Source organism: Chaetodon trifascialis, chromosome 17 (assembly GCF_039877785.1).
Source record: "Chaetodon trifascialis isolate fChaTrf1 chromosome 17, fChaTrf1.hap1, whole genome shotgun sequence".
In the NCBI taxonomy this organism is placed as follows: Eukaryota; Metazoa; Chordata; class Actinopteri; order Chaetodontiformes; family Chaetodontidae; genus Chaetodon; species Chaetodon trifascialis.
Window position 1 is genome coordinate 12889252 of NC_092072.1, and position 25937 is coordinate 12915188.

At 43.1% G+C, this 25937-nt stretch overlaps 1 protein-coding gene across 11 annotated transcripts in view; it reads right to left on the bottom strand.

Moving 5' to 3' along the window:
• The window catches only part of elmo1 (engulfment and cell motility 1 (ced-12 homolog, C. elegans)), a 106060-nt gene that overhangs the window by 24031 nt on the left and 56092 nt on the right, over positions 1-25937 (bottom strand). For 10 of the 11 annotated variants that reach the window (XM_070984408.1, XM_070984402.1, XM_070984410.1 and 7 more), the window contains one exon: positions 7061-7197. In XM_070984408.1, the coding sequence (XP_070840509.1) occupies positions 7061-7197 (137 nt within the window). Of the gene's footprint in view, positions 1-1552; positions 2024-7060; positions 7198-25937 lie in introns of those variants that run through there. The other variant, XM_070984411.1, reaches the window with a different exon arrangement.

Consider the following 25937-nt stretch of genomic DNA (forward strand, 5'->3'; position numbering starts at 1 on the left):
AATGTGAGAATGTTTTCTTACTGAATGAACTTGGCTCGTCATGTAGGGAACATTCAGAAGACACTGTCCATTAAAGGAACAGCTCCACATTTTGGGAAATACACTTTGATGAGGATATTGATGATTGATTCTTGTATCTAGAGGAGCTCTTTTTCGTGTTTTCGATATGAAGCTTAGCTTAGCATTAAGACTGGAAACATCTAGTCTGGCCCTGCCAAGAAATAGTGCAGACCCAGGTAAAATCACAATCTATCATTGATTTTACACTTAGGTTTTTGCACAAATAAAACACCTTTAGTGGTGGATTTTTCACCTTTGGACAAGCTTTTTCTCTGTTTGCAGCCTTTATACTAAGCTAAGCTACCTGTCTCCTGCTTCAATATTTGCTTCCAGATATGAAAGCGGTATTAAACTTCTCATCTCTCTGCAAATATGTGTATTTTCCAAAACTGGCATCACAATTTCCAAAACCTAAGTCAGCATTTTCATTTTGCATTCAATTTACGAGGATACAGAAGAGAAAAAAAGCTGCAGATCTATACATCTGAGGAGCTGGCACAAGCAAATGTTTTTTTTATTGATGAAGGATAAATGATTCATCACTTATCAAAAGCACAGTTTCGTTCAGTAGGTCGCCTGGGAGCCAAGACACAGTTTCATCATACCAAGCCAGGTTTAAAAGGACAGCGAGTGGATACAATTGTACTGTGTATTGTCCAAAACTAATGAAATCAGGCTCTGGCAGTATTTCACAGGCTCCTGCTCTACAGTCTGGGGCTGACCTCACTCTAATCCTGTGTCAAACCCCTCTGGCTAAAACACTGGTTGAAGCTCATCCATGGCTGAGAGAGGCACTGTGGAGTGGAGATCAGTAGTAGGGGCATTGAATTCCTCTGGTGACAAACGGTGGGTGTTGGTGATGTGGAGTAATCCCATTCACAACAACAAAGCCCAACCCCCCACCAAACACACACACACACACACACACACACACACACACACACACACACACACACACACACACACACACACACACACACACACACACACACACACACACACACACACGCGCGCGCGCGCACACATACGAACACACACCATACACTGGCATACGGATGATGCCTGGAGCGTGATGGGGGGTAGGTGATGTCTGTAGCATGCATGTAGATGTGGGTGTGTGCGTGAGAAAGGGTGAAATTGTAATCTAGCAGATTATATTTATGAGACTGAGTGTGTGTGTGTGTTAATGAAAAGGCTGTGATCTGGGTCCTTGTCTAACCTGCTTACGCCTCACCGAGTCTACACGGCCCCATCTGTCCCTCCTCTTTCTCTTCCGCTGTGCCCCTGTCCCATCTTCTCCACCTCTCCCTGCCTTTTCTTCTCCTCTCCATCCTCCCCCCTCCCCTCCTCCTCCTCCTCCTCCTCCGCAGCCAGGCAACAACACAAACAGTCCCTCTTTCTCCTTTACTACCACCTCCCCTCGCTCCATCCATCCATGCTAATTGAGGACCACTCTCTCTTTCTCGTTCTCATTTCCATTCTTAGTACTTACATGTCACCTCCATGTTTCCAAGTGTGGTGTGATACTCTCCACAGTGACTGGTGAATCCTCGTGCTTTTGCCAGAGAAGGAGTTTTTTAGCGCCCGACGGGAGACAGGGGTGGATGGAAGGATGGAGAGAGGAAGCAGATGGCTCCTTGGAATAGCGGTCTAGCTGATTGTGGACTGTTAGCTTTAGCGTTAGCCACAATAAGGGAAGACTTGTCTATCAACACAGCTCGTGCACCTCCTCCTTTTCCCTGTCTTGGCTATTTGTTCCTACAGGTTTCCAGTTTGCTTGTCTCGTTTGGCATCTTCCTTTTAAACAAATAAAAGCAACAACAAACTCTCCCTGTTTCTTCTTCAACTCTGTCCACTCTACTATGATATTTCTGTATGCCTCTCTATCTGCCTCCCTCCCTCTGTGACTCTAAGAGCATCAGCCAGGCTGCACTGCCTCGCTTATGTTGATCTCCGGGCTTATGCCCTGATTGGACACACGCCACGATCAGAGACGCCAATGGTGGTGCAGCAAGTGGATCACATGATAAGTGTGTGGGTGTGTATGTGTGTGTGTGTGTGTGTGTGTGTGAAGAGAGAGAGGTTTAGATGGAGGGGGAGGGAGGGAGGGAGGGATGAGAGAAGAGGAAAAGGAGAAGGAGGAGGGGTATTGTGAGTGGCTGCAAGCCACTACATCAGTGAGGGATTTTTTTTTTTCCAAACGCCTGAGCAGAGAGAGATGGAGGCTTTTTCTTCTCTGGTAGAGGAGGAGAAACTCTCAGCACAGACATTAGGATGAAAGAGATGACAGGAAGGCGAAAAAGACACAGTCTCTGATAGACGCAGGCAAGCACTGATGAACATAAACACAAGCGTGTACACATGCAGCGCAGAAGTGGCTCCATCTTACCGAAACAGAGCCAGAGCAGTGCAGCGCAGCAGCGGTAATTGGACAGGGGTTGCTATGGAAACAGGGGAAACGGTTGCCTGACGGCCGTAGCTGTGCCCTGGGAGCATCAGACTTGCCTCCATTAAACACACACACACAAACACACACACCACGTACACACAGCACACACACACACCTCTTGTTCTCGATACGCACATCATTTACTAAACTCTACATTCAGAAAGCAAACAAGACAGAAGGTGTAGCGGCTCCACCATGGTGTGTGTTTGTGTGTGTGTGTGTGTGTGTGTGTGTGTGTGTGTGTGCGTGGGCGCTTAAGTACCACAGTGTTTTTAAGCCTCATTTAAGCCTCTGTGCCTTTGTCTTAAATGAGCATAAATTCCTATAAGAGCCTCTGTGTGTGTACATGTAAGTGTGTGTGTGTGTGTGTGTGTGTGTGTGTGTGTGTGTGTGTGTGTGTGTGTGTGTGTGTGTGTGTGTGTGTGTGTGTGTGTGTGTGTGTGTGCAGGACAGATGCTCAGTCAACCATTAGGAGCCAGCGGTTGAGAGAGCCTCCAGCGTTTAAGAAATGCTCACACTTGCAGGCCACAGTGCCGTGCGCTGATAAAAACCTGATGGAGGTGTCTTAGTATTCCACACCTCAGAAAGCTCAGAGCCGTCAGCGGCGGGGAGCTGCAGGGAAATCTAACCATACACTCGGAGCGTTTTGAAGTGGACGCCCTCAGAATTATCCTCGACACAGCTTGTTATCCTCACACACTCTCGAGAGGATACATCCTTATATACTATATGTACAAGAGGGACTGAATGGCAGCATGCATGCATTTACACATTGTAGTTACAGACTGGTCCTTTAGCAACAGGATTTATGCTTTAGAAAGCAGGGCTGGACTCAGCAGAAGGTATTTTTATGAGTACAGTATGGATTAGATGATTTAATGAATAAATCTGTTAGATTGTTCAGCACTGTTGTCGTTTATCACATTATGTTGCATCACAGAGGGATCTTTGGAGATGTAGCTCTCACCAGACACCAAAGCGTGTTTATGAATATCGTTGCGACCATCATACTGTTGAGTAATGATTACTTACGACTCATTCTTCATCAAGACGACATAAAAAAATGACTATAAATTCCTTGGCCGACTGAAACACCAATAACCAATTACATGACTGATTGCCTACGAAGGGGCAGCTCAACTAGAAAGTTCAATAGTCCAGTTTAAATGACCAATTGGTGGTAGTTAAAAGGACAATAACTGTGCTTCAAATCAGCGGAAGTGGGATGTGCAGCCTTACTAATATATATTACTGATCTGGCCCCTTGCGACAGTTATGCTGGCACAATCCATCATTATCTGAGGCAGCGATTTCAGTTAATACAAATCAGTATTATCTTCTTATTTCCTCCACACTTGCATAAATGTTCTCCCCTTCAGTTTCATCCCTTCAAGTTTTATTGCATTTTATTACATTCTACATTTAGCTTTCATTTTCTCTGTGTATCTGCCAAGTAGGTGTCAAATTTTTTTTTCTAACAAAATCCCTCTCTTCTGTCTTCCTGTAAAATGCTTTGATGCTTTTAATGTCTAATATTGAGGGTTTATATGTTTATTAAACAATCAAATGTGATAATGTAGCAAAACCCAGTATCAGAGGTAAGTGTTTGGATTTCCGTCGGCAAAAACTTTGTTTACATTCCCAAGAGACTGTGATTGTGCTCTAATCTGTTACTATTACAATCCATTATTTAGTATCATTTCCCTGGGATACAGAAGAGAGGCAACTGTAAACGCTGATTTTTGAGTTGCAAATTTTCCTTTGTCTTCTTATTTAATTACTCACTTTTATTTACCCTGTTCAGCATTTTCTCCTTCTTCTCATAACGAATATCTTATCATTTTCATCTGCTCAGGAGTTACACTGAGCTTTCCCAGCGTACATTTTTGGGACATCTTCCTCCTCTCTATCTTGTCATTTTGTTTTATGAAACGCGCAGTCAATGACTGACTCGGTTACAGATAAACAACTCAAGTTTCTCGTTGACAGAATTGGGTAGAAAATGACAACTTTCAGACATCAACACAGGGGCTGATGTCTCAAGAGTGTTTCTGAGTTCATGGCGGAAACAAACTGAGACTCGGCATTAGAGGCTGGAAGCTCCACACGCACCATTTAGCTGATAGGGAGCCCTCGAGAGCAAACAGTCTTACTATCGACAAGCTTCTGCTGAGTTTCAAACTCCCAGTGTGATGAAAGATGAGGTTGGGGAGGGAAGAGGGGAGAAGGACGGGAAGCATCATCTATCCCGACTCAATCGAAACTGACTCTCGCCTTCAAGGGAAAGGTGTGAAGGATGGGATTGGGTAATAGGATCGCTTCCATGGGGAGGTGTGTGTGTTCTCCCACAAGATGAACCAGAAATACAGCTGAACATGAGACGCCGTAGTCATTCCAAGCCTCTTGGAGGTGGTCGCGTCACTACATCTGTCATTAAATAAACTGCATGAATTCATCAAACCAAATGTAAAATCAAGCTCAGAATGATCCCACTATCAAAGGTTTTTTTTTTTTTTATGAGTAGCAAATGTAAAAACACAGATGGTGATTAGGACTTCAATGGACTGTAGGTGGATTTAGTATATATTCAACAGTGGCTACAGAGGATGGCTAGATTTTTCATCTTGACTACAACACATTCTTCATTTATAGCCTCCGGCAGTAGATCAGGGTGCTGTACCAAATAAAACAACAACAACAAATACATTTTTCATATCTCTCAGTGACTTCCTTTGAGAAGGTGGAGAGCTAGACTTTGTTCACAGCCTTGAATCCGAGCACCAACTCCTGTTTGTAATGACAGGCTGGCTTATGAAACCCACACTGCTGTCTTCCATCATTTAACTCATAGTGAAATGACAAGAGGCTGATGCAATGGCAGCATTACTTCATCCGCGCACAATAACAACACCACTCCATTCGCAAACAAAAATAAGATGTGCAAACTCTTGAAAATGTATTTTGGGGGCGCTGGAGGCTAGATAAGGAATTACACCGTCACTTTAGCAGAGTAACATATTGGACTGAGAGGAGAGGACCTGCGGAGCAAAATGCAGAGCTGAGGACTGGCTCAGTCATGTGTGAGGAAGTGTTTCAATGCTGGATGAAGCCAGTTAATCTGGACCACAGGAAATCACTATGTAAACAGTGACCTGGACACAGGGTGGCGTGTAGCTTGTGCAGTCTGTTTGGTGTTTGACTCCATGAGATGATAATTTGTTTCACAAATCAGAGAAAAGGCAAAGGACATCTGTTCACTGCTACATCGGCTGCCCAGTTGAATACACAATATACAATATCTGTCATAAGCACCTCATTACTTTCACTGTCCGGCAGCACGCACGCACACACACACATACACATTTCCTGTGTGAGCAGACTCAACATTAGCCAGCTTACAGGAACTTTTTCATCTTCATCCAGCCTCCAGTGAGCTCCAAATGAAGATGTAGTAGCTTAATCAGTCGCTCAGCCAATGGGAGCAGCTAATGTTTCATATCAGAGAGAATGAGAGAAAAAAAACAATGCCGGAAACACTCAAAATCTAAAAAGCCCCCGAGATGTGTGTGCAGTTCCCTTTCTCAATCTGCGCCCTATAAAACAGAAAGCAGGAAAAAAAAGGTTTCCATTTATGCACCCTAATCAGGCCTGATATTTGCATGGGAATCTCAGCAATGTCATTCTAATAACTAACATCATTTGAGATAAGAGATGAGAGATCCTTCTGTGCCATCAATCTGTATGAAGTTCACCTGAAAATAGCAAACTTGCCTCAGTACCATGCTAACCTGCGAAAGCTCCTCAAATGTATGTACATGGATGTGCTTTTATCACATATATCCCACTATTTGATCAATAATCAAGCCTATAATGTTGTTATACTCTCAAACCTTAAAGGTGATGGATCAGAGTCCACTGAATAAATGAACCAATTAGCTTCAGCTATGCATATCTATGTAAATATATACCTATACACATTACACGTTACACTGCTTATGGGTATGTAACAATGTGTCTATATGGTCACTCTTTAATAGAAAATATAATAAAATAATAAATAGGCTGTTTTCCCTCAAACATGAACACAGCAGTTTCATTAAGTGCGTAAGTGAGTAGATTTTCCCTTTCAAAAGAAACTCATGCCATGAATTTCTATGATATTGCATCTTCATGCGTTCAGTTCTTTCAGTGTTTTTTAATTAGTTAAGACACGTGTCCCAAATCAAGTTGAGATTATTAAAAAGCCAAACTGGGACTTTGAAAAAAGCTTATGCCAATTTCAAATATGGAAACCTTTTGATCCTGGAGCTGTCTGATCTGTATCTACAATGTGTTTAAACCTCTTCCAGCTATGAGGAGTCCATCAACAACACACTGGAAAAATCAAACACATTTAGAATGCAGACTGGCATCAAAGGTACTTCATTTTGTCACTTTTCCAGCGTGAACACACTCCAAAGTCAAAACCTAGTTACAATTAGTATAAATGGGACACAGTGATGAGCTTATATTCATCTCTACTTCTTCTCCACACACACACATGCAGTGTACCTTGTTGAAGTCTTCACTTGTGGCTCTCATCTCCTTCCATGTTTTGTTGAGCAGCTGGATGCAGATGCAGAAGAATTCCTCGAAGGAGCGATCATGGGTGAAGAACATGGGGTGGAAGTCGTGGCAGTTTTCACTGGCTGTGGACACAACAGAGAGAAATGTTGTCACCTACAGTGTAGCAGCCTAGCAGGCTATCTTATTTGAAAATGTGTGTTAGCTTGCTACATAGCTAAGCACCTACTTGCACCTCCACATACACTGACACAATCAAAAGAACAGCCAGTTGGCCAGCAAAGGTCAATTTACTTTTTACTTTTTTCCTCCATTGAGCGACTCATGCCATATGGTGGCCTTCAATTTATAAATATGTAATTGGGCCTGAAGGAATGTGGCCCCTAGCCTGGACCTGAACACCTGACTAATGCACAACAACAGGGACAAGCGGCCCACACACAGAGATACGGCAAGTAAACATCACTTAGCTAGAAAATGCTACAGACGAAGTCAAGTCGCTGCTGCAGGAATGTTCAAAAGTGAAAAATGTGTTGGATGATCATACGTGATCACTCTGACATTTCAGCTTCAAAGAATAAATCAGGCTTGTGCGTGCTAGACTCCCGTTCAATTGCCCATCGTATAAGGAGTGCAGAGTAATATGAGATGTGATGGACTGTTCATGAGGGATAATCTAACTGGCCTGAGAGGGATTTTCTTCTTTCAGAAAGGTTGATGTGTTTATAGCTTATTTCATAGAAACAACTGCTGAGAATGAGATACAGTTCCTCAATAAAGAAAGGCTGTTTGCTATTGAAAATTTATCTCCTCATCAACATCAAACACAGAATATCCCTCGGAGACAAATTGTGACCAGCAAACACTGTTCCAGCTGGATTAAGTTGAGATTTTTCATTTTCCAAAGCCGGAGGTGGTTTATTTTCTTTATTAGCAGTGTACTGAAGCGTTTCAATCTCCACTATTTGTGTGAGCGTGTGTTTGAAATAAGAATGAGAGGAAAAAGGGAACGCCGGGGATCTTGAGTGCCCAAACCACATTAACCAAGAGGTAGAATAACAAGGCTTGACATTCATTTGAACTAAATTCGTCTCCCTCGCGTCGTCTTGCTGAGATGAGTGGAGGCCTTGAGCCAAAGGTTGGTTCATTTAAAGAGTTTCAGAGCAGACCAGCGGGGGCACCGGCCCACCACAAGCAGCCATGAAATTGGATGGAAGGGGTCAGGCGGCAATTGAAACTTCACAGTATAATGAGTGATGCCCGCGGGCCACGGGCACGGCGACCTGAGCCTTGATTTGGAGCGATGGATGGGAGATTAAGGGGAGGGCGAGGTGGAGAAATTCAGGCGGGGTGGGGGGTTTGTGTGCTAACAGTGCCAGTAGTCAATCAGGAAACTAATGGATGTGAGCCAAAACAGATACTGACTGGCCCGTTGCTTAGTCAACAGTACATTGCCCCCAGGGACAGAAGAAGAAGAAAAAAAAAACAGGACACAGAAGAAAGGCTGAATTTAAAAAAAGATCCCAACTCAATCAAATACCCTTTTGATTGGGAAGGTTGAAGTCTGGAGTGACCTCTGAGCTAAATGGGCTGCTATTGACAAGACCAACAGAGCCCTGAAGTGGCAAGGTGAGGGGAATTACATGTCAAGGCGTATTTGGGAAATGCAGACAGTGAAAAGTCTCATGTGGCTCTGCAGAAATTTCTCCATCCTTTGCATGCTGAGCCGCAGACAGTTTTATTAGCTCTCGCAGGGCTCAGCAGGACCGGAAGCGACACGGCGTTGAGGAAAAAAGAAAAAAACAAAGCGTGTTGATGCTTGAAGTAGTTCACAAACAGTGTTCTGCATTGTAATACTCTTATTGCGAACCCACCCAAATGGTTACAGAGTGTGAATCACTGAATATTTCATCAAACAAACAATTCATCCACACTGAAGAAATAATTTAAGAGGAAGAAATCTGCGTGCAGCTGCTCTGCATTTTGGCTAAGTACTGAGATGAAAGCACAACAGTATGGGGTGTAATACTTGGATTTATGGGGGAAAAACCTCGATATACTTTTGAATATCAAATGAAGTCAATAATAGGAAGGTATTTTCCACAGTTTTCATTCCACTCAAGCACACTAGATTTCAAATGACTTGTAGATGCTTCATTTTTACTGTGGACGGTTTGTTTAAAGAAGGGCTAGGACTTCTACTTTGGTTCATTAAATTTGGACACAACCCTTGTCTGACATTGCTAGCTTGTGGAGATTAGTTTATAGCTAACTGATACGGCGAGTTATGTTACAGCCCAGCTGAGAATGCCATTAATGTTTACATCCCGTGCCGTCACAAGCACGAGACTCTCGTTCATTATTAGATGCATGCTTCCCTCTGCACAGTGATATGGTTGGCAGGTCCAAGAAAATAGTTCTGCTCACAACAAGGTCTGTGGCTTAGCTTGAGTTTTTGGCACTTTGAGCAACACAAGCCGAGTGCCACCTAGTTCCATTATATTCAAGAGACGTAAGACATCAGATATCTCCAGAACTCGGCAACTCACACCAAAACATCTAGATGGATAAATAATGCTATAAGAAGGAAAAACATTTGGGATTATGGGGTGGACTGTCCCTTTAACCCTATAGTTGCTGCTCCATTTCAAATCAATACTGTCCTTAGAGACTGCACTACGCAGTATTTTACAGAACATTTAAGAGGTTCCACATGTCTGAATGTCTACTTTTTACAGAGGAATAGGCCACATGAAGAAAAAACAATTTGGGACAATACTTTGAAGCACTGCAGCTGCTTTCCAGTTAGCTGAAATGTCATGTCTGAATCATTCTCACCACTGCACAAATGCACTTAACATTCTCCGCCTGAATGGAGATGGCACACTGTATGAGTGCAAAGTCATGTTACTGCGATTAGGTAACTATTGCTTTAAGCCTTTTTTCCTCCATGGCGATGCTTCAGCATTATTCTGACTGAATCTGGAACCACATTGATGAAATAAAAACATCTCCTATACAATAAAAATACTGTACCACACATCACACTGACTGATGGGGCTTAGTAGCTGGATTGGCTGTGCTGAAGGTCTGTAGTGAAGGAAAAAGAGAACCACCAAGCTCCTCGCTCCTCTTGCCCCAAATCATTAGGCTGCACACGACCTTAATCTGAGGCTCCGTGTGTGTGTAAACTGTATGTGTGTGTGTGTGTGTGTGTGTTTGTGTGTGTAAAACTGACAACTGGGAACCACTAGGAAATGACTTTCAACACCACAAACTATCATTACTGTTCTCACATTAAGGGCCCCGGACGAGTGAAGCTGCCTCATAACAATGTCTTTCTGTAAGAGGACAAAAGGGAGACACTTACATCAGTACTCAATGATGTCTAAGGAAGAAATAAAAGACATAAAGAAACAAAATACTTGAGGACACCTTTAATTTTCACTTTAAAAACTATTGTATCAGTTGCAGTAACACAGTGAGTTAGTAGAATCTTTATTAACTATGTTCAATGCTGTCGACAGCAAATCTTAAATAATTTGGGCCATGTTAAACATTAATTAATTATTTTTTTGTGCAAGAATATTGTGCAGCCTGTTGGCAAAATGAGTGTTGGGTCGCTGTACAATTTGGTCTTTGCAAAGTATTTACATCTTTAATTGCATACAGAGCGGAGAAGTGAGACCCAAATCATAAGTGGCCACTCAAGACACACATGCAGACGCACGGTAACCGTAAGCCAGGTGTGAACTGACGTACTTCAACCTGTCCACTTGTGATCTGATCACCCAAGAGGCATGTTAATGCCAGGTGTAAACGGGCTCTGTGATTGAAAGAACTGGAACACACAGCGTAAAGTGGGTATTTTGTCTGTGAAGTCAATGGAAAACTGTTTCTCTAACATCACAGATTGGTAGGTGAACAGACAGAGAGGAGCAGCAACAGTTTTTTCCTGTTTTTCAATATGAAATTAAATAGCTATGGAAAACTACATTACGCCATGTCCCTATAACAGCTATGAAACCTGAGGTTATGCACTTGTGAACGACTGTGTGCTGGACTCTTAATTGGCTGAAACAGGGTATGTAAAACCTCTTCTTTCTTCTCCCCTTCCACTGAGAAACAGCCTTCTCTCCCACACGCAAGCTAACATGGTCATGGAGATGGGGTGGGCGACTGGACACATCAAGTGCCTGAGGAGTCTGACACTTTTCGATGGATGAGTCACACAGCCAGGGACACACACACACACACACACACACACACACACACACACACACACACACACACACACACACACACACACACACACACACACACACACACACACACACACACACACACACACACACACACACACACACACACACACACACACACACACACGCTGAACTCTGCTTGTAGCAGGATGACACGCCACAGAACAGCAGGGTAGATATGAACTCTCTCCCCATTAAAGTCACAATTTATGACTCTTTTTGGCCAAGCATATGGGTCCACAGCAGACAAATTAGATGGATGGAAAATGGGCTGTAATGAGTTTTCTTTGTCCTGTATGCTTCCATCCATCTGCACAGCCAGATGTTCAGTGCCTGTACCACCCATAAAGTAAGTAACAGGATACTGTGATGACCAGTTTCGGTTATCTTGGACCATATGCCCACATAGATCAGCAGAACCTGATGCTTTACTGTACTATTGCGCTGTAAAGATGTCACTACAAAATGATGACAAATAGCTGATTTGCTGGTACAACTGGATGCGCTTTGTGTGACACTTAATTGCAAGAACAACTGCACAACTTCCCCCTGGACCAGACAGGGAGTGCCAGTTTTGATTAATTACACTTCAGCAGGGTGAAAGCTGAAAGGCCTTTTAGTTAAACAGTGTCACAATAGGGCTAGAACTAGTGATTAATTATTGTCTGTTTATCCATCTTTTTAATTGTCTTCATAATGTGTACAGTGAAGACTGTCCATCACAATTCTCCAGAGTCAAAAGTGACTTCAAATTGTTTTGCCAGACAACCAGGCCAATACATACAGTTTGAATCGGATGGCTGAGAGGACTACTCTACAGTCGAAGTCTTTCATGCTTTTAGGTTGCAGAAAGTCCATCCATTATCTATACCGCCCATCCCTTTCGGGGTTGCGGGGGCTGGAGCCTATCCCAGCTACAATGGGCGAGAGGCGGGGTACACCCTGAACCGGTCGCCAGCCGATTGCAGGGCCACATGCAAGGACAAACAAACATTCACACTCACACCTACGGACAATTTAGAGTCATCAATTAACCTAATGAGCATGTTTTTGGTCTGTGGGAGGAAGCCGGAGTACCCGGAGAGAACCCACGCATGCACAGGAAGAACATGCAAACTTCACACAGAAAGGCCCCGCCTTTCCGGGGCAAACCGAACCGGCAACCTTCTTGCTGTGAGGCACGCGCGCTACCTGCTGCGCCACCGTGGAGCCCGTTGCAGAAAGTCCTCTTCACAAATAGGGTTTGCACATCACACCTGTTTTGTACATGGAGAACAAATCGCTATACATAGCTAAAAAACCAGACTGACAATAGAAAGGACAGAAAGAGAAAAACACACCTCAGAGAAACAGCCGAATAAGAATAGAAGAAATCACCAGTGGTTGGCAGAAGAAACCAGAAGCTTAGCATCAAATAGGCAGATTTAAATGGGAACAGTTTCAGTGCACAGTAACGCCAAGAACAAGCTGGAGTTAACTTGGAACTTATTTGGCTATTTGAAATAAGTCTAACTCACAGGAAGTAGGCTATTGGTATAAGCCCTACCACTGGCTGACTATCTTAGCCCCTCCAATATCTGCATGATTTTGTAAGGGCACCATGGCTGCATCCCGCCTTAATTGCGCCCAAGATGATTGGGATTCTTGTTTAAAGAAATACAAACAAGCCAGCAAGCTTTTTCCCTATAGTACAACAATATGCGCTCAGCCAGACCTTCTCCATCGCTGACAGAACGTTAAAATGCAGCGCAGAGATATGTGTGGCCACGTGAGACTAATCTGAAATACACTTGTTACAGCACTAGTCTACAATCACACAGTGTTTGCAATTAATTGAATTACTTTACAAGTCAAGAAACCTTTTCAGAAGGCGGGCACTCGAGGTAGTTCAGTGAAACTGTCTGCGTTGTAGTGATGTCATTTCAACCAGCTGAATCGCTGGTATTTGTGTGAAAATTGTGGATTTTAGGTAGATGTTAACTACCAGCGATGGTAGATGTGCAGTTATTTTTGTTGACACTTATTCAAGTCATTTCATCAAGTGGGAGATGTTCGAAACTCACAATATTTATGACCCTCAATAACAACTCGGGAGGCTGATGTTTTTCCGCCTCGGTTGCTCGTGATTACGGCCTGAAAGCCATGATGAAGTGAACGCGTCATAAGCTCTGTAGGCCGGCCGGAGTTCCAAGTCATTGGTCGCAGACTAAATTAGACACATCGGCGCAGTGATGTTCCACAACATCACACAATATCATCATGACGGCAAGACGACTCAGAGGTTGTACAGAGTTCTCTCCTCCTCTCATTTTCTTTCTATCCATCCATCCATCTCCTGGGACGTGTGCGGCTGGGCTGAGGTCAGGGGTCACCGTCATCTCCCTCAAGTGAATGTCCTACTCCGGTTTTTGGTTGCATGTGTGTGAATGCAGGCGTGACTGAGTGTGGGACAGCTGTCGCCTGTCACGCTCTTATCAAAGTCCACTCAACGTGAGCGCTCTGTGACGTCAGCGAAGAGCTAATTACTCAACTGGCCACAACACAGATGAGTTCTGCAGGAGAGAGAGAGGTGACTAAGCATCTGCGTTAAAAGTGTGTGTGCGTGTGTGAGATAGATGTGAAGGCTGAATGCCATCCTGACATCTGTCAAGGTCCAGTGTGTATTTGTTTGTGTGTATGTGTGTCCATGAATGTGCACAAAGTAAGCGAAACAACCCCTAGAGTCACCTTGCAGCTATGCCACATGATGAATACACAGCGAAAAGTGTCATCCTCACTCCAATTATAATACCAGCATGCCCTGATGTCCAACTGTGACAAGGGGAGTGTGTGTGTGTGTGTGTGTGTGTGTGTGTGTGTGTGTGTGTGTGTGTGTGTGTGTGTGTGTGTCCAGTGAGCAGCGTCAGCACCATCTTTCCGGTTCAGTCACTGTTTGCACGTGTGTGCAGGATGCCAAGGCAGCAGGTACACAGAGATGCAAACCACGGCTGGCTAGATGACTTAGCAGGCTGACTGTGTACTACTTAAACAACAGCACAGCATCAATGTACAGATACTGGTACTGTCCTGTGTATCAGGCTCATCCCAGGTGAAAATAAGCTTAAAGAAACCAATCTATTTACTGTCATTTTAGCTGACTGTGCTGATCTGACTGGGAAAAATCAGTTGTGTAGATTGCTTTCCCCTATTTGCTAGACTGAACTCAAGACACTCTTGGGCTCAGAGGCACTTTTATCCCACGCTCAATCAAAACAAAAGAAGCATTTCTGAATCAAATAAGATTCAAAACCCTGAGACCCTTTGTGATTTAACCAATAACATTTTTCTGCATCACAAAATCATTGCCTTGCCTTTAATGTGTGCAGCTAGTTGGCTGTGAACGTGCATTTGTTATGGTCTCATAAATACAGATTGCCAGCATGTGTGCCCCATGAGCAACTTTTTGCATCATCTTGCAAACAGTATCTACTTAATACATGCACACATGCGCTACATATAAATAAGACATATAGCACATGGGACTCACACACAGGTTCAGCAGGGAAATTAATTAGCTGACAAGCTAATAAATGTCTTGCTAGCTCTGCTGGAGTAGAGTCTGGGCCAAGCATACCACATTAAAATGTAACGTCTCTGGGTTTTGAGTGTGGAATCTGCGAAATGTGAAATGATGAATCAGTTTGATAATGTTTGCTGGCTTGTACTCGCTCTTCCAATTTATAGTATAGAAACGCATCTCTACCCTGGAACTAATGATCATTAAACCAAGATGCCAGGAGAATGAGGTCACTGGTTCAGGTGGAAATGCAAGATAAAAATAGGCAGAGCGACAGCTGTATAATGCTGCACAAAATAAGCTATATTTGTCTTTGTATTCTGAGCCTTTTTTACATCAAGTATTTCGTTTTAGGGGTGAAAAGAAGCATCTGAAAAACCTTGATAAGATAAAGATGAAAACAGGGGAAAGTCAAAGCCTTATTTCCTCTGTGGTCTCTAATTACGTAACCATTTTAGTGTGCAGAGTCCCCAACAATGGTCAAGATGCATTAGAGGACAGAGGGAGAGTGAAGGGTAACAGCAGATGGAGAGAAGGGAAAATGACACTGAGGGAGGCATGGAGTGAATCCATCAGCACCGTGGACTGAGACAGGAGTCCAACACATTTTGCAGTACCTCTGCTTTCACAGGAAAACATGTTCCCAAACACAACAAGGCTTGCTGAACTGCATCTCACTGCGAGCTTTCAATCAAGTCAGAGCTACCTCTGATTGCATTTATCAAAAAAATAAATAAATGGATAAATAAATAATTTCTGTCTCAATAATAATAATGTCTCAATACATCAGATATGGGTCATTAGATACAGTACTGACTATAATATGCACCTCATGCCAAATTCCTCTGAGGGACAATCTCAAGCATGAGTCATGCTTACGCACACAAAAACACAATCTGTCTGAGTTTGCCCAAATGCAGGAACAGAATTGTTTAATCATAATAAAACAACAGAAAAATCCTCCAGCTTACATGCACATATGTGCACATGCACAACTACACACACACACGAAAGCACACAGACGCAGCCTGTGCAAAAATTAGAATTATACTTCTTAAAAGTAGAGAAGTAGTTTGAACACTTACAAATGACAAAAAGATACACAAGTATCATCATAAACCAGTGAGGGATGATAACACTGTAATGTGATGTACAGTCCTTCAGTTAAGGGAGGAATCCTCTTTGGTCTCTCCTTTATGGAAAGGAGTGATAAAAAGCACTGGAGAGTAGCTGCATGAATCACTGCAAGACTCCCCTCAGCCATGTTTATCAGGTGAAAAGGCTTTAACTACTGTTGGAATTTCTATTAAGTGTGGACTCATTTTGTAATTTGGGTGAAGAATTTCACATTTACATTATCATTATTTGTATTTGGTTGATTTTTACTGCTTTGTCTTATTTTATGTGTATTAGCTGCTTTCCTCTCCCCATGATCTCTGCTTCCTCAGGAGGGGTTTTAATCAGCTGCATTGTCTGTTGTGTGTGTGTGTGTGTGTGTGTGTGTGTGTGTGTGTGTGTGTGTGTGTGTGTGTGTGTGTGTGTGTGTGTGTGTGTGTGTGTGTGTGTGTACATCCAGTGAAAGGCTCGTGTTTGACAAGGTCTGCTAGTAAGGGGCCTTTTGGGAAAACAGCTTCAGTGTGTTGAGAACACAGTGTACAGTTTCGGGAAAAAAGAAAAAAAGAAGTTTGTGGGTGCAAGTGAGGGTGACGGGTTGGTGAGAGTTTGATGGTAAATTACATCCAAGGAGGCCCTTGGAGAGAACTTGCAAGTGAAAATGAGAGTGGCAGCACTGTCACTGGCTGAGCTGTGCTTCATCCAGCGCGCTGCTTCAAGTCCACCAAGGGCTACCGGGAGCTGACAGAGGACAGGGATGTCTGAAAGACTCCACGGATGCTCAAAACTCGAGATTCTCAAGCACCCATCTGTCAAGTTTGTTGTTATTTGTGCACTCCAATTTGAAAACCTTTTGCTGGTGTATGCCCGAGGCTATGAAGCGGAAAACCCCAAAGAACGCTCCCCCTTTAACACGGGGCTGCAACTGACAACTGTGCGAAGTGGTTGCTGACTGCCAAATAGATCCTCATGTCACAACTTGAGGGATACTTGGGATTCTACGCTTGGCCTTTCCTCCTCCTGCCATCATCCACTTTGCTCATGATTCAAGGAGGGAGACTTACGGGAGGGATTAGCAGCTAAAACCTTGAGACTTAACAAGTCATTTCAAATGGGATCAGGTTCCAAGCTAATGTTCGGCTAACACTAATGTTAGCATACTAGTGTTTGATCTTGGACATAAAGTCTCATCCCACTGATGCTTCATTAGTGGGAGCAGCTGCCTACAGAGGAAGAAATGATGAATGAGACAGGACGCAAACTAATCATGAAAGGCACATTTCATGCACCATAACTCAGGCCGCCCTCCCCTCACGTTTCAGAGAACTCTTTAAGAAATGCCAGTAATTTAAAAGCAAATATGGAAAAATTTATTAGGGAAACTGTTAGAAAGTCATATTCTTGTTCATATTTTGCCCTGAGCAGCAGCTAATGTATCATATTAATTACTGGATAATGTAATGACTAGTCAGCGTGTGAGGAAAAAAATGTCTCTCTCAGTGGGTCAGAAATGTAATTAATTCTATTAAAGTGATAAAGTCTATTTAGAGTTTGAAACACTAACCCCCCACAGTGTAGGCTTGAAAGTTGGATGTTTTCAGATTTTAGTTATTATGCAGAACTGATGCTGCGTGTGCTTCGAGTCAGACGATCACTATACTATGCGAGCATAATGCTGCAGTCCTCCAGTGTGCTCATTATGATCCACACCATCATATTTTCACCGCATTCTGGCTGTAGTCACTGCTTTCATGTCTCAGGTCTCATGCATGACCTTGTCAATTGTCAATCGTACTTGGCAATAAAGCTTTTTTCTGATTTCTGATTTCTGTCCAGTTTGCAGAAAGTCATGAATGTTTGATGGCACATGTTAGAGTATCTGTGGTGGAAAACATCTCCTTAATTACAGCATTATGAGTTTGTCAGTATTAAACAACCGCAACCGCCATTAGATTTGAAGTGCATGCCTACAGTATGAGCAGAACTGCAGTCATTCAATTCTAAATGACATTTTTGTATCTTAAAATTAAGAGAAACAATTAATAATGAAAATGAGTAACTTGCAAGTTGATTAATGGATACTTTTCTTACATAAAGTGGACAGAAAGCCAAGAATCACGCTCAGCTTTTTCCGTGAGACTGATGTAAAATGTTCAGGATAATGTGATGCCAAACCATTTTCAATGAACAGATGACATTTTAGCTCATATCTAAAACTTATTCTTACACAGTCTGAGAATCTGAGATATGACATTTCCAGCTCACATGTGGGAGAAATAATTATTCAACACATCAACATTTTTTTTGGGTCTCTCACAGTGCTCAGGTGAGATGCTTCCAGGTCTTTCTGGAGCTCTTTTCAAGCAGTTCTCGGCTCTTGGGCGACTCTCCTGACTAACTTTCTGACTGCTTGGTTGTAAATCCTGCGAGGAGCTCCTGTGTATGGTCATTGATGATGGAGTGATGTTCCTTCCACTTGTGGATAATGGCCCCAAAGGGACAGAGAAATCCATCAATAAACAGTGCCACGTTGCTTAACAGTGCTGTTACTTGGAAAAGCTCTTTGCCTCCAGCCATCTTGAGATGTTTCTTGCATGTAGCTTGGTAACAAATGATTTGTTCACTTGCATTCAGAGCTGGGTTACCCTTTTTCAAAGAGTGGAAGTGCTAGCTCTTTCTGTAGCACACACAAGCAATTAGTGGAATCAGCTGGTTCTCTGCCTTTCTGACTGTGTTCAAAACCTTTTTCCCGTTGTTCCACTTCATTGCACAGAACTTGCACGATTCCTTTATCCGTGTAGTTTTATTAAGTGGATACCAATCTCTAGTCTCGATTTCAATTTAAAGAGAAAGACGTTGACATGTTGAATTCTTATTTCCCCCCACTGCATTTACACTTCAACCCTGTTCAATGTACGACTGCATGTCCAAACGTGACATTTCATTTTGACTGTGACTGCGCGTGTGTACAGTGTCAGTACACGTGTTAAAACTACACCTCAGTGACACACCATGGGCCGGTCCAAACACATCGCAGCATTTCAATCTCATGCTGTGGCATGTCTCAGTGTGTGTGTGTGTGTGTGTGTGTGTGTGTGTGTGAGGCTATGTGTTGTTTTTATTGGAAAACAGCAGGCAACCCAGGAATGTCATTACAGTGGGAGTTGTCCAGTTAATGAGTTTGGATGACTCTGAATCACCTGCTGTGTTTGGACATTCTGCATACACACACACACACACACACACACACACACACACACACACACACACACACACACACACACACACACACACACACACACACACACACACACACACACACACACACACACAAGCTACCAAAATACTCGCACACACTCAGGCACACATACAACAAAAGACATACACATACGCCGTGCCTACAGTACATAAGACACAGTGATAGCTGGTTACCTGCATCACATTATTAGATTTTTTGTAGTGGCAGATGACGGGACATGGGACAAAAAAAAAAAAAAATCACCTGTAATATACAGTATCACTTAATATTGTCAAAAGCCAATTGGAAGCAGAAAAACTAAAATGGGAGAGGTACAACATCCTCTTTTTTTGTATTTTTTTGGGGGTATTTTTAGCCTTTATGATAGAGACAGCTGAAGCTGCGATAGGAAAGGGGGCAGAGAGAGAGGACAACACGCAGCAAAGGAGCTGCAGGTGGGAGTCGAACCTGCGGCCACTGCAGAGGACTGACAGCCTCAATGCATGGGGTGCACACCCTACCAGCTGAGCTGTAGGGGCACCCCACAACATCCTCTTTTTGACAGGAAGCAACAAATTGTCAACAAAAATGTCAGTCTCGCTCTTATTTCTTTGTAATGATTAAATAAAAATATCAATTTATATGAGACTGTAAAGATATTATATACAGCACCTACATGAATCTCGCTCAGCTTGACTCGCTGACTGAAGATGTTTCACCCTCAGCTGTGATGATGCAATTCTGTCTCATGTACCATTTTCTCATGCAAAGCACATAACTAAGAAACTAAAAACCAAAACATAAACCTTAACACTGCCCTTGGGAAGAGACACTATAAAAGAAAATCAATGAATACACCTAAATAGAAAATCAATCCAAATATTCCTCATGATGTATTGGCCTGCTGTGCTGTGCTCGTGGGCTAAGATGTACAATGGAGCTGTCTCTGGTGCTGAACATGGCCTTTTGTTCTGACCTTGGCTGATGGCTCTCTGATGGAAGACACAGTTACAAATATAAGGACATCATGTGACTGTCAGTCTGGAGCCTGCCCAGACCTGCCTCTGTCTGTGTGTGTGTGCTTTTTAAGTTTAATGTGCGTGTGCGCTAGTGTGTGTCTATGCCGGGACCTGCCACGGCTCGCCACCCGGCTCTCCATCTCAGCAATGTGATGCCACACCGTGAATCACCAAGCAGGGCCATTACTCACTAGGCCTGGCCCTTTCTAAATAACTTCATAAATATTCCATGGGCCAGCTTAAACAGGAGAGTCTGAAAAGTCATGGCTCGGAGCCTCAACGACGCAGATTCCATTAAGCCCCGCGTTGCAGCAGAAACATGGTGGGACAATTAATCTTTTAGGATTTAAAGTAGCGCGACAACAAATGCAAGAGTGAGAGAGAGAAACAGAAAGTGTAAGAATTAATGGAAGGTGAGGAAGAGGGGGGGACTGGGAGAGAGTGACACCTGGAGAGTGTTATGAATTATGCAGAATCTAGCAGCAATGACAGTTAATTCAACCGAAGCTTCCTCCTTTCTCCAGACCACACCTGCACAGAAATAAAATATCTCAACAACAGTTGAAAAGGGAAAACACCTCAAAGCAAGGATAGCACTAAAAAGCAGATTGGAAGAAAATCTAGTGACCCGAAAGAGCACAGAGACAACCGTCATGGCAGATTCTGAAGTGGACTCCATGTTGTTTATTCTAAAAATGGTCAGACACTACTTGCTTGTGCATTGGAGTCATTTTTGTCAAATTCACGGGATAGAAAAAGAGCAAATCAGAGCATGAAAGCATGAGAAAGGATTACAAGTCTGAGAGCGACAGATGTTCTTTAGACCCACAGAGAGGGGAAAAGAAAGAGGGAGCCTGAAAGAAAAACTGAAGAGTGAGAAAAATAAAGCTCAAAAGAGAGCCTGAAGAGGCAAACAGGGAAGAAAGGCAACTTCAACAGCCACCGGCAAATCCAGAATCCCTCTGTGTTTCATCCCCGTGAGAAAACAAGAAGAGAGTGTCTGGCCTCTGTCAGAGCCACGCTGGCATTTCACAGCGACAGAGAGAGCAAATGAGCCTCTAAGACGTCACCGCCGTCACCATTAATCTGCTGTCTTTCTTCTGCCTTTATCCACAAAGGGATGTGGAGAAGACACAGCGAGAGGAAGAAAAAAGAAGAAGAAGAAGCTGAAATGAACTTTTTTTTTCTCTGCACCAGGGGTTTGGACTGTTTTTTACAGAAACTGGAAGACAGCCATGACTTTTTAATGGAGCATTACAGAGTGCTGGTGTTCTGGTTTGCTTTACTGCCTCATCCACCAGCGGCTCTGCATCACGGCTCTGCTCTGCACTCAACACGATCAAAGGGTGAAGCTAGCTCGACAGCTATATCATCTACAGGAGCTCTTTGCATGATTTGAATCCCCTGCAACTATTCACAAGATTCAAATGAAGCTGTTAAGTTTCAACAACACAAGAGCAGACTAAGAGCCATGCCAGCTGCTCGACAAGGCCATGGTGCGTTCCAAATTTCCGAGCTCCCACTTGAAAATTTCAACTGGAATGCCACCTGAAGATGGATTTCTAACTCTGTAGGTTGGAAGCTGCTCTGCGCATCAACAAATGAAAGTTATCCTAATACACTGTTTATAAGAACTTCTGCCATATTTGTGTCCCATTTAAGTTGTACACGCAGTACTGTCTTCGAATATGTTGCTACAGTGTTCGTATGAGCAAAATGCTGCATAATGTCTCATTGTCCTTGCTTTCCCTTAGGCGTCCATCTCGTTTTTCCAATTTGATGGCTTGAGCTAAATCCTAACATCAGCATGCTAACATGCTCATGTTTAGCAGGCATAATGTTTACCACAGGCATGTCCAAACTATTCCACAAAGGGCCGAGTGGCTGAAGGTTTTCTTTCAAACCAAGCAGCAGCACACCAGACTTGACTCATTTCATCAGCTGATCTCAGTCTTCAGACAGCTAATTGGTCAGACTGCATCCTCTCGATTGGTTGGAGGAAAAACCTGCAGCCACACGGCCCTTTGTGGAATAGTTTGGACATGCCTGGTTTACCACGTTCACCAACTTAGTTTAACATGTTAGCATGCTAACATTTGCTAATTAGCGCTAAGCACAAAGTACAGCCGAGGCTTTTGTCAGTAGTTTTCATGATGGTGCTTCTTATAATTCATCCAGAGGGGAACACAAAGGTCACAAATATCACAGCAGTTCATCCACAGAAGACATCTTGACATGTCTCAGTGGGAAAAGCGAAGACACGAATTATAAAATGAATGATGGACAAGTTACATTTAGCTGAGCATGCTGGCTGACTGTCAGACACATGAATGTAAGAAAGCCATCATTAATGTTATCAGTAACACCTTTGGTTTTCCTACTATGATGCTATAAAAAATGGCCTATCAGTCAAGGGTTTCCACTAAATCACACAAACGTCAAGCTCATGATGGAGTTACAGGAAAAGGTGAACACCTAAATCACTGGACTACATTGTCTAGGAACAAAATTGAATCTATTGAGACTGAGATATTTCAGTCTGGACTGAGTCACAATGGCATCCCTCGAGTCCTGCTGATTGGGCTAAAAATTATTTTAAGGTATTTCATTGTAGAATGGAAAAAACAGCTTGAAATGTCATTGTTATACCTCAAGTTATTGGTGAAATAATGTGAAATAATATAATTCTGACTCAAATACCACACGATCAAACCTGATAAAACGTTACAGAGATGCAGACACACCCTCCAACACCCTCATTAGTGTCAGGTATTTCATTGTTTCTCTGTTGAAAGGTCAACTGAATGATGACAGTATGTGTAGAGCTGAGATTCATTTTCTCTCCCTGCTTTCTTCCGGGAAAATGCACGCTCATGCCCCTACATTACATACACACACACACACACACACACACACACACACACACACACACACACACACACACACACACACACACACACACACACACACACACACACACACACACACACACACACACACACACACACACACACACTTACTTTTTCTAATGTCCAGCCGTTACTCACTGAGCATTTACAATACCTGCCTGGCCCATGTTACATTAATCCTACTCATACATTCATTAGCGCATTTAATATACGCAGGGCTAATGGGGTGTGTATGAAAATGCACTTAGCTTTCTACAAGACAAAATGCAGTGCAGCTTACGAATACTCTGGGACACCCTGGCTTCCTCCCATAAGGATAAGACACATATAATGCTCTGTGAGTGTGTGAGTCTGCAAATATTTACTGGAGTTGTGACAAAGACGGATGGGAACATTAGGATATGGGATGCAGTAAATAGAAATGCATCAAAATGTTGTCTTTCCTCTCCTGTCCCCAGTGAGTTCCTGCAAGAGATTTTTATTTTTGCATATAATTTTTAACAGTGTGCCCATGGATGACCTACTTGTGTACATGGGAATCCTGTCATGTAGGTGTATGCGTTGTTATTATGGCTGCAGGGAGTGTCTCATACAAACAGGTCATTCTCTGCAGGTTATAGATTCTCCTTACCAGTTCTTATCTGTCCCCCATTTTACACACACACACACACACACACACACACACACACACACACACACACACACACAATATATATATCACATCATAAATATTAATGGTAGGTTCAGTCTCCTGGGCTAACAGCCGCAGTAAAGGGGACAAAAGACAGCCAATGGGTATAAAAAGGCAGAGAACTATGAGTCAAGGTCACTGCTAGGATTCAACTCAAGCATTCATTCTTGCAGGGAAATTTTAATGCCATAAAATAACACTCTTCATCTTCATATTAATATGCCAGGGGGAAAAGTTTGAAAATCTGAAGTTGATCAGACAATCCAGGAGGATCACAATATGCTGGCGCAGAACTTGTAGGTCTGGTCGCATATTCTGTTTATATCTTTTGAGCCAGTTATATGAAATCCTGCACTCGTCCCAGCTGTTTATTTGAGCAAGAAAGTCTCTCAAACAAAGTCTTACTCATAATGATGGCCTGGCATTCATCCTAGGGATTTTCGCTCCATTGCATAAGACTTGAACTACATGCTTAGAAAGGCCTTAGAGATAAAGATGTTTCCCTATTTTGGGACAAGTATGGTTGCTTAATCTGCATTTGATATAAATGAGGTCAAAGCGATATTTCTAAGAGAGACTAAAGGGAAGCAATTTTGGTCCACTAAGAGAGAAGATCATAAGGGCATGTGCAGTGGAGCACATTTGGATAAAGACTAATGAGACACTCCAAATGAAAAAGCCCTGACACAGTGCACAGAAAAAATCATCACAGGCACAAGCCGATGCACACAAACACAGAGAATTGGGAAGAAAGATCCACCAGCTCACTAATGTAAGTAAAAAAATAAATGCTCAGTATTGCAGGTGTTTATGCGTCACAATGCACCGCGCAGGAGAGGTGCACACCGGCTCCCTAAGCTGGACTAAAACCTGTGGCTGTGTGGTAGCCACATTTGTGTACTAAGGCAGCGCAGACAGCATCTTTCTGGTTAAAATAAAATATATAAACCCATTCGCCTTTGTCGGCAATGTGCTCAGAATATGATGAGGACGGGGAGGAAGGTGGAGACATTTTGCATTAGAGCAGAGTCTGGCAGAGATAAGAGCATATTAAAAAAAAAAAAAGACATGAAAATTACAATATGCTTAGAAATGTTAAAAAAAAAGTATTTCTGCTTATCTTGTATTGAAACCTAGCCTGGCGTTTTTATCAGCAACATTAAGGACAAATGAGAGAATCTGATGAAAAGCTTTTTTAAAGGCAGAGATGCAGGAGTGGACAGCATTCCTTCATGGACCAAAGTCTAATGTCCTCACTGTGATTTGCACACAAGAGTGAAGAAACCTGCAATGCAGCCAAGGCTGAAACTTCTATGAAAAACAGACAGATGAAAAGGGCATATCAGTTTAAAACTGAGCTAAGAATGTCGTCTCCCTCCCTACAGGGAGCAGCAGGGGTCAGTCTGGAGCGGAACCGAGACCAACTCTCCCGTTTAAACAAGTAAAGACAACTGAAAAGGGCACATCAATTTGGAATGGACGTGGGCACAGCATCTCTTTCTCTGCGCAGTGTGCCTCCCAGAAGCGGTATATTAGGCTGAAGGGGGCTCAATGGGGGCGAGGTGCATCACTAAATAATGAACTCCCAGCAGCACAATTACTGAGCATAATGGCTGCTTTCATCTGAGCGGGGAGGGGATGTGTGTACTTGTGAGTATGTTTGTATTGTTGTGCACATATGTACAGTATATGCGTTTGTGTGGGTAATGCAGCTCCTGAGCACTTTCTACTGCTCATTCTGAAGATTCAGTGAGCAAAAGACGATGAAGGAGAAATACTGGAAACAGTGCACTGTGGAGGGTGTGTGGGTGTGCGTGTGAGACCTGGTATTTATCATGTTGTGGGGACAAAAATCTGTTTACACAGTCACATTGTGGGGACACACCTCCTACTTCATCCATTCATCCATCCATTTTCTATACCGCGTATCCCTTTCGGGGTTGCCGGGGATGCTGGAGCCTATCCCAGACATCAATGGGCGAGAGGCGGGGTACACCCTGGACCGGTCGCCAGTCGATTGCAGGGCACAAACACACAACCATTCACACTCACACCTAGGGGCAATTTAGAGTCACCA